This window comes from Macrobrachium rosenbergii, chromosome 22, assembly GCF_040412425.1.
Source record: "Macrobrachium rosenbergii isolate ZJJX-2024 chromosome 22, ASM4041242v1, whole genome shotgun sequence".
Lineage (NCBI taxonomy): Eukaryota > Metazoa > Arthropoda > Malacostraca > Decapoda > Palaemonidae > Macrobrachium > Macrobrachium rosenbergii.
The window spans coordinates 22,776,638-22,786,882 of NC_089762.1; the positions used below are offsets into that span (position 1 = coordinate 22,776,638).

The window sequence follows — 10,245 nt, forward strand, 5'->3', positions numbered from 1 at the left end:
GCCCAAATGGATGACCACAGGAAGAACATCATTAGTACAGAAAGACAAGAACAAGGGAAATATAGTAAGTAACTACAGGCCTATCACCTGCCTACCAATAATGTGGAAGTTACTAACAGGTATCATCAGTGAAAGGCTATGCAACTACTTAGAGGAAACAAACACCATCCCCCACCAACAGAAAGGCTGCAGAAGGAAGTGTATTGGCACAAAAGACCAGCTCCTAATAGACAAAGTGGTCATGAAGAATAGTAAGAGGAGGAGAACCAACCTATGCATGGCATGGATTGACTACAAGTGAAAATATATGGGGCAGAGGAAAGCACCATCAGCTTCCTTAAAAATACAATGCACAACTGGCATACAGTACTTACAAGCTCTGGGATAAGACTAGCAGAGGTTAACATCAGGAGAGAGATCTTTCAAGGCAACTCATGGTCCCCACTACTCTTCGTAGTAGCCAGGATTCCCATGACAAAAGTACTGCAGAAGATGGATGCTGGGTACCAACTCAAGAAAGGAGGTAACAGAATTAACCATCTGATGTTCATGGATGACATCAAGCTGTATGGTAAGAGCATCAAGGAAATAAGATACCCTAACCCAGACTGTAAGGATTGTATCTGGGGACATCAGGATGGAGTTTGGAATAGAAGAATGCGCCTTGGTCAACATACAAAAGGCAAAGTAACAAGGACTGAAGGGTTAAAGCTACCAAACAGGAATAGCATCAAACACATAGATGAGACAGGATACAAAAGGCAGTCCCGGTTTACGACAGGTCCGGCTTACGACGTTCTGAGGTTACGACACTTTTTAAATATATTCATCAGAAATTATTTCCCAGTTTACGATGCATGTTCCAGGGGTTACGACGAGTCATACGCCGATCTGACGGAAGAAATATGGCTCCAAAACGGCAGAATAATCCAAATTTGGAGGGTTTTTTTTTGCTGAAAAACTCAATAAAAATGGAGTTTACATCGTTTTCAATACACCCAAAGCATTAAAAGTAAGGTTTTTTTTACGATTTTTGACGATTTTTCGGTTTACGACGCGGTGTAAAAATGGAACCCCCGTCGTAAACTGGGGATTGCCTGTACCTGGGAATAATGGAAGGAGAGGATATAAAACACCAAGAGATGAAGGACATGATCAGGAAAGAATATATGCAGAGACTTAAGGCAATACTCAAGTCAAAACTCAAAGCCGGAAACATGATGAAAGCCATAAACACATGGGCAGTACCAGTAATCGGATACAGCGCAGGAGTAGTGGAGTGGACAAAGGCTGAACTCCGCAGCATAGACCAGAAAACTAAAAACACATGACAATACACAAAGCACTACACCCAAGAGCAAATATAGACAGACTATACATAACACGAAAGGAAGGGGGGAGAGGGCTACTAAGTAGACGAAGACCCAGAAATATACAGAGACAGGAGAATGAAAAAACAGAACAGAGGAATGGCACAACAAACCAATGCATGGAGACAGTACATGAGACAGACAAAAGAACCGGCCAGTGATGAAACATGGCAATCGCTACAGAGGGGAGAACCCAAGAAGGAAACAGAAGGAATGCTGTTAGTAGCACAAGATCAGGCCCTAAGAACCAGATACTGTATGTCCAAAGAACAATAGATTACTCACCCATATTCAGGAAGTGCAATAGGAAAGACGAGACCATAAACCACACAGCAAGCGAATGTCCAGCGCTTGCACAGAACCAGTACAAAAAGAGGCATGATTCAGTAGCAAAAGCCCTCCACTGGTGCCTGTATAAGAAACACCAGCGAGCTTGCAGTAATAAGTGGTATGAGCACCAAACTGAGGGAGTGATAGAAAACGATCAGGCAAAGATCCTCTGGGACTAAGGTATCAGAACAGACAGGGTGATACGTGCCAATAGACCAGATGTGACGTTGATCGACAAAATCAAGAAGAAAGTATCACAAATTGATGTCGCAATACCATGGGACTCCAGAGCAGATGAGAAAGAAAGAGAGAGAATTGATAAGTATCAAGACCTGAAAATCGAAATAAGAAGGATATGGAATATGCCAGTGGAAATTGTACCCATAATCATAGGAACACTAGGCACGATCCCAAGATCCCTGAAAAGGAATCTGGAAAAACTAGATGCCGTAGAAGCTCCAGGACTCATGCAGAAAAGTTTGCTACTAGAAATAGCGCACACAGTGAGAAAAGTGGACTCCTAAGGGGGCAGGATGCAACCCAGAATCCCACACTATAAAAGCCACCCAGTCGAATAGGATGACTGTGATAAACCAAAAAAAAAAATAATAAATTAAATAAATAAATAATAATAATGATAATAATCCTAGTGTTACAGGTCGTCTTCAGTAAGCAGATTCACTCTTGGATGCATCTGTGCTCAACTGAGGAGTAGTAGTCAGACCCTGATATAAAGTTGTTTATATTTACAACGTCTAAAGTTTGTTTTAAAAAACTGTAGTTACACAAGGCCAAACTGTTGCCTTATTTATCTTATTATTGATGTAAGCAAGAAAATGACTGAAGTAGAAAGCACCTGTCCAATTGAGATGATGACTTAGAGTAGGTACTCTGATTCTGTCACACTGTTACTTTGAGGATGTAGGATCATTTGAAAGTTTGGGTCATATACTGCACGGTATTAGGACCTATCAGTTTGGTAGTACTGACTCAGACAACTAGTTAGTTGACTTCCCTCCCCATACTTACCTTGTTTACCAGGGCAGAGTAGAGGTCATGGCTTATAACATCAATATCGAGAGCTTGTACAGGGATATCTGAGAAGAGAAGGTGAAGAGATGAAGGGGGGAAATGGTTGTCTTACCAGAGACAGGAGACAGCTCAGCTAGAACCTCTAGCTTACTGCACATAGGTTGATTAAAAACTGTCTGAATAAGGCTGAAGTAGGCAAGCCAAAACTTCATAAGGTTTAACTTGAGAAAGAACAAAGCCCTCATTTTGGACAAAACAATAGGCCCTTCTTTAGTTTTGGTGAGTATGAAAGCTATAGTGTTCTGGGAGAGAGGGCAATTTAAAGTAGAAAAGGTGGCAAACAAACACTGGCAATGGGGTCTAGCAGAATTGAAGGCAAGAATTTACCTTTTTGGAGCTGTGATGAGGCTAAGGAGCAACTCATATATATTGGCCTTTGCCCTCTTGTTCAGGGAGCTATCAGTGAGAATGGGAGATTATTCAGGCATTTAAGACAGACATTGTCAAAGAGAAGCCACCAGTCTCCTTGCCTATGCTTAAGTTCTTTGGGATACCTGAAGCATCAAGTCTACTAGTGGCACCCTACAACCATTCCTGCTAGTTGGCAGTCACAAGCATATCCTTCTGGAACCATTCTATGGAGTCCACCTCTGCTGGGCTCTAAAGCACTGTGTCTAGGCATGGCTGTAAAAATATTCCTGGGTAAGGTTTCCATACCAAGGGAACCTGTAGGGGTGCAGGACAAGACAGCCGACTTTTAATACCATAATGCCTAGCTAGCATCTGTTAGAAGGAAAATTAATGGGATTGTCATGGTCTTCTTTTCCTTTGACTAGAGTTGTTGCCCTGCATTTTTACTCTAAACCCAAGTAGTTACCGTCCACAGCAGCAGTTGCTGGTAGTTCAAACCCTAAGGATAGCTCTTCAAGCTTCAAGGAGTGTTGGGTTTTGCCACTAGGTCCATCTGATGAAATTTCTGCTCTCTCTAGTTGCATTTCATAAACTTAGTCTCAAGAGTTCATTACAAGAGAGCAGATTCTGAAGAGAACCACAGGGGTACCATGTATATCATTTGGCAGAACACATCATCTTTTGAGAATACTCGCCAAAATTTTGCCTTCTACAAGAAATTATATCGGATTTTAAGGCAGTAGGGAAGAAGGTTTCAGATACACACAGATCAAGCTCTTCACCCATATTTTCTTTATTAAGCCCAGTTCTAGTGTCACAGCAAGAGTCATATAGACCATTCTTAGATTTTCTGTTAGGATATATAAATATAATAGGATATATAAATATAAAACACGATAAATTAATCTTGCTGTTTTCATCTGCTGTTTACAAAATTTTTAGTTTGGTAACATTTTTTGTAATATTGTACAGTACATTATTTTTTCCTTCAAATACAAACAGACTAAATAAAGTGAACTCTAGTCTTTAATTCTTTGCAATTTTTTGTTCATATTTCCCCAAAACAAAAATTTTGGGCAGCTGGGAATGATAAACATATTTTAAACCTTTGGGTTATTTTACATGCTTTATGATGGTATGCCAAAAGGTTTTGATACTGAATATAATTACAGTATTTTAATTAAGTTGACTTTTATGGAGAACACACTACTGAAAATGTAGTAGCATTTATTTTGTTATGGGCTATTTGCTTATCAGAGTACCGTACAGTCTATGGAATAACTAAGGTTTGTTATCAGAACACTGAAGTGAAAAATGAAAGAGGGTACTGGTGATTCCTCTAAGCTACCCATAAAGTACTGGCTATTTGCTATCAGCATTCAACAATATGTCATGCTTAAGACTAGGAGGCTTAATTTCCATCATGAAAATAGTTTATGCAATAAAAAGACAAAACGAAAGATGATTCTGTTGATACTTTGTATTGTATGGACAGTGTTTTACCATGAAATATGTTGATGCCTCAATTTTCCTAAAAATGCTTAAAATCTTCTGGATTTGTTCAATCTTTACTGCAAATTTTCTTGAAAACTTTCAATTATTCACTATAATTTTGATAAGCAAAATAAGCATCAAGAGCATAGAAAATGCTGTTGATTATCCCAAAGGAACCAGCTGCTAGAGCTGCATCTGTGACGTTTAATAACTTGTACAAATCGTACGCTGTGTTAGTGTTAATTATAAGGCTTCCAGCAGTGATCATCAGCAATGCCAGAACTATATTCACCATGAACTCCTGTAAAAAAAAAAAAAGGAAAACAGAGTAACTACTGTAACATCAGCATAATACAATAACTAGATGTGTTGTGTACATTAAGTGATGACAACGAAAGTCTCAGAAATGAGTCTCAGAAATTTTATGTTAAAAGGACTGAGATTGTTTCAGCTACTTTATTTTAAAATCATGTCTCAGAAATTTTACATAAAAAGGACTGAGATTGTTTCAACTACTTTATTTTAAAATCAGACCTACTGTTGCCTTATTGCTCAATAAAACAACAGCTCTTTTGAGTTTTTAGTGACAAACAATAAGCAAATTAAAATTATTTTATGCACTGCATATACTGTACCTATAACAAGGAGGGGCCACTTGCTAAACTTTAAAACATGAATAAGCAAAATATAGCCTAAGTTGTACGTAATGCTTCTTGCTGTCAAGTAAAGTCTCCCCTCACTTGTTTTTCCCACTTCATTTGCCAGCTTTCTAGGCTGAACTGGTAAACATACAGAAATACAAGATGGATGGCTGGGAGGAACTATTCAGATGTAAGAAGTATATAGGGCTTTACTACACATGCATAATTTTTTTATCTGCCTTTTTTCTGAAAAAGAAACTTTTTTCTGACTTGATTTTCAGCAAGTTACATTCAGGATTTGAAAACACTAGTGGACAATAAAAAATTTGAGTCAATTTCTTAGGACAAGCATTTGGAGAAGTCTCCCAACTGCACATCATCACACCATTTGACGCAATGGTGAGCAGAAGCAATCAGTGGAAAACATGAAATGAAGGGCTTGTAAAGATAGCACCCTTAGTGAAATAGAGGCTAGTATTCAAGAAGCCTGAAAATTTTATAAAAATTATGTGCCCAAATAATATACAAATTTGGTAATTTTCATCCATGGATGTAGAAAAGATGTTTCAGGCTGACTAATTATTACTGTACAGTATTAGAAAATTTCCTAACATGAAACAAAAACAATTTTCGGCTTGCATAATTAAAGTTATGCATGTCACTTCCTTCGCAAAGAAAACTACTCATACTTGTGAATGATTTTCTTCGCAGAAAAATCAGACAAGTCTTTTATAAGTATACAGTATTCCAAAAATAAACCAAAATAAATACGGTATCTATATTCTAACATAACACAACTAAAACTATTCCTATGTACAAGCATTCAAAAGATATAATGGCATCTTTCTCCATTTAGAAAATGTGTGACATTTAAATAATTTTCAACAAATGTAATCTGCAATTATTCGTTACATAAAATGTTATACATCAAAATAACCGCAATTTCATGTAGAATACAACAACAAATAAATAATTCCTTTAGCTCTTCACAGTTTTTTAATATTTTCGCCGAAATCACGATAACTGACAAAATTTTAACGTTCGGTCAACTTTGACTCGACCGAAATGATCGAAAAACGCATTCGTAAGCCATAATTATTACATTCGAGTAACAATCAATCACTTATCCTCATTTTGCAACAAACGGAAAGTCTCTAGCACAATATTTAGAATTTTGGTGAATTTTTGAAAAAAATAATTTCCTCCGCTCCGCGCGCGCGGACTCCGCTGAAAATCATGTCATTTCTTGCGTCAGTTTGTCGTAATTTTTTCGCCGTTTCATATTATTCGTTACATAAAGTGTTATACATCAAAATGTGCGCAATTTCATGTAGAATACAACAAAAAATAAATCATTCCTTTAGCTCTTCACAGTTTTTAAATATTTACATCGAAATAACGATAAATAGAAAAAAATCAACCTTCGGTCAACTTTAACTCGATCGAAATGGTTCAAAAATGCAATTGTAAGCTAAAAAACTTACAGTTTAGTAATATTCAATCAATTTCCTTAATTTTGGCACAATTGGAAAGTCTCTAGCACAATATTTTGATTTTTGGTGAATTTTTGAAAAAAAAACCCTTTTTTTTACGTCCGCGCGTTACGAATTCATGCATCATTTTGTGATAATATTTTCTCTGTGTTGCTTTAATCGTTTTACAATCTATTATATACCAAAATCATCGCAATTTAGTGTACAATACAACTAAAAAAAATTAACTCATTAGCTTTAACCGTTTTCCTTACAGCGTGATTTGTATACAATTATATACGATTTTTTTTTTTCGCTGTCATATATTCCAATATTTATATATGATAATGATATTTTTTTCATTTCTGATGATTGCATACTAAACTTCAGGCAATGAGAAAAAAAGGAGCCAAAAATGAACTCTTAATCTTGAAAACTAAGCGCGCTGTGATTTTTTGAAAAAACTTTTTCCGCTTCGGCGCTACCTCTCGGAGGCCGCCGGCATACGGGAGACGTTTTTGAAAATAGGGATTCGGCGTTAAAGGGTTAAATACATTACTATGGTGGCTAAAAAGTTAAATTCATCAAGAGATTAACTTTTCATATTTACCATAATTAAAAACTCCTGTTAATGTTTTTATACTGATCTAGCTAATATTTTGATAAAAAATATAGCACTGATACTTTAAAAACATGCTTAGTAAACTGTATCTTATTTTGAGCGAAGTTCCATAATGTTTCGTTGTTGCAACTTGGAGGAGTCATTAGAAATGTGGAGGAGGCAAGAGTTGCCAGTCAGTAACTTTCAAACAAAAATCACTGAAATCGGGTCACACGACTTTTGCTGCTTGCTGTAGAAGTAATTTACGGCGTTTAACGCCACGGTATACATCACCCTACTAGGCTAGATACCACACCGTAACATGTGAGACCCATGCTACTTTCTGAGCCATGTTTTGGAAAAAAGGTGGTTTTGTACGCCACAAAATACTGTACTTTGGCCCTATGATATATTGTTTTGTTGGAGTCTTTTGGCTTCCCATCAAAAGTGAATACTGCATGCTAATCCGTAGACAATGAAAGGATGAAAGAATAGATTCATAAAGAGAGGAAACGTTCGTCTATTTCAAAATTATGGGATCAATATATACTGCATCAACTAATGGTAACATGCTAGGAATGAACGTTTAAGGCAAGCATCAGCCGACTTTTCCTGCTACATAGCACTTTGTTGTTAACAGAGGTTGAAAATCCTGACTGACAATCTGTTGGTGTGCATTTGGCGTTTCTCAAGGTTGCTGAAGTAGCCTACATTTTGAGATCTGAACGAGGGATTATCTATAAAATTTACAATGGGTTCATTCTGAATACCACTACCTTTTAGAAGTTTAAAAGAGAATTAGAAAATACGCTGGCTGAAGTGGCGTGAATATCCAACATTTCATCACATCTGGTAAATACATACGAAAACCAGAAAGTTTTCTTCGTTATAGCCTAAGTGAACATGGCCAAATATCATTTTGACAGTGGATTAATCAGAGGAGGAACGGACAATTTCCTTCCAAAACCTATGCAAGTGAAGCAACGTTTCTCTACTAAAGAAACGAGTTTTCTGAATTTCCTTACCAATCTAATAAAGTAAAACAACGTTTCTCTACTTACGAAACGGGTCTTCTGAATTTGGGTGTCTCCAATGATATAAGAAATAAGAAGCAGAGGAGATGTCACAATGGAAAGGACGCAAGCTCCCCCGACGACAAATATCCTTTCAGCAGTTCCGTACTGAGACCCGACAACACCCTGACCGACACTGAGTATGATGACGGTGATCACCTGTTAAGCAGAACTGGTGTCATTCATAAGATACAATTTCCGCTAGCTATTATTAAAACCCCCTACCACCCCCATAAAAAGGGGCATGAACGAGAATGAAAAATTCGCTGCTAAATTAATCCTATAATTCAAGATATGCTATATGAATTTAGAAACAATTGAAACCTGTCAAAGTACACAACTAATTTCACCGGTTACGATATGCACTGCTGTTACTCGACCAGTAATTGCATAAAGAAACAATTCTCAGTAACGACAGAATTTCTAATCATTAGGCCACTTCTCTATATGGTGATTTTTCCATTGGCTGTCTTGTAACACCAATGTCCCGTTCGAATAACAAAAATTTAACTTTTCGGTTTAGTTACTAGCCTAAACGCAGGTTCCTGTGCTCCTCTGCATGTTCACACACATACTGCTATGCTATATGCCGTTGTTTACTTGCTCCTTTATAAAGTGGAATAATGAATAAAATCATTAAAAGATAAAGAGCATCCCAGTCTTGCAGTATATTTAATAGGACAGCAAACATACAGCTTGGATACTACAGAAAACCATTAAAATCAACGAACAACATCACAAAGAATTTTGAAAGGAGGATGGCACAAACTTACTTACAATTTCGCACATTTTGAGGAACCCCGATGGAGTTTTAATGATGTCAAAATTTACCGCCATTGTTAAACGTAATCTACCTCCAATCTCCTCTAAATAGGGACGAGCCTTACGGGTAACTGACGCCGGAAAAGCAGCCGGATAAATATGGGCACAGGAGGAAATGCTGCCATCATTACTCACGATATGGCACTTGAGTCTTATCCACAAGCGCCGAGTTCAATAGACCTTCAAAGTTATTTCAATATCAGACTGAATCATATGGGCATTAGGGGATAAAATTTACTCGGAAATTCAGGTCCTCTTGATTTTATATCGGAAATCGCCATGATAAACGTTTTAACTTCATACAGCGTCATGACGATTTATTTAACGTTTTCCAAAGTTACGGCCACAAGCAAAGATTGGGAGTTTTTAATTAGTCATTCAGAGAAGAGGACGCGTTCTCTGATAATCACTGAGTAAACGCCCACTGCAAAGTGAATTGTCGAATCATTGATAAGCTACTGATTACGCTCATTGTGTTAATTTTTTTGTTTGGAGGAAACCTAGTGTTGTATTAGGCCGCAAACCCACGTGCGTCTGGGCTCATAAGTACACCATACACTAAGAACAAATAATATAATATAATATATATATATATATATATATATATATATATATATATATATATATATATATATATGTATATATATATTGGTACCTCATTCTGAGTAGAGGACCTGGTTCGTTTCCCTGCTACCGTACATCAGAATTTCTTCATATTTCTTGCACTTGGATCTTAAGGCTTTGTAATGACAAGCGTATCCAAAAGAGCACGAAAAATTCGAGAAAGTTAAGAGGGCATTGTGGCTATTACAATTACATACAAACACAATTACACTCACATGTGTGTGTATATATATATATATATATATATATATATATATATATATATATATATATATATATATATATATATATATATATTAGGTAGATAAATAGACAGATATTTGTAATTCGCAACAAATACATGTAGTTTTTTTTTTTTTTACCAATAAATCTTTG

General features: G+C 36.7%; 1 protein-coding gene across 1 annotated transcript; it reads right to left on the reverse strand.

The window, feature by feature from the left end:
* Positions 1 to 3,912: 3,912 nt before the first annotated feature.
* On the reverse strand, positions 3,913 to 9,386 carry LOC136850645 (uncharacterized). Its single transcript, XM_067124402.1, has 3 exons — positions 9,202 to 9,386; positions 8,413 to 8,583; positions 3,913 to 4,938 (listed from the first exon to the last, which is right to left on the reverse strand). Exons 1-3 carry the CDS (start codon positions 9,259 to 9,261, stop codon positions 4,741 to 4,743), a joined length of 429 nt encoding a protein of 142 aa, XP_066980503.1. The 5' UTR covers positions 9,262 to 9,386; the 3' UTR covers positions 3,913 to 4,740.
* Positions 9,387 to 10,245: the final 859 nt, after the last annotated feature.

What these genes read in the sequence shown, in the direction of transcription:
- LOC136850645 (XM_067124402.1), bottom strand. Translation starts at nt 9,261, where the DNA reads ATGGCGGTAAATTTTGACATCATTAAAACTCCATCGGGGTTCCTCAAA. An exon ending in TCCTCAAAATGTGCGAAATT is followed by an intron (nt 8,584 to 9,201) that starts GTAAGTAAGTTT and finishes TCTGCTTAACAG; the next exon opens with GTGATCACCGTCATCATACT. An exon ending in AAATTCAGAAGACCCGTTTC is followed by an intron (nt 4,939 to 8,412) that starts GTAAGTAGAGAA and finishes TTTTTTTTACAG; the next exon opens with GAGTTCATGGTGAATATAGT.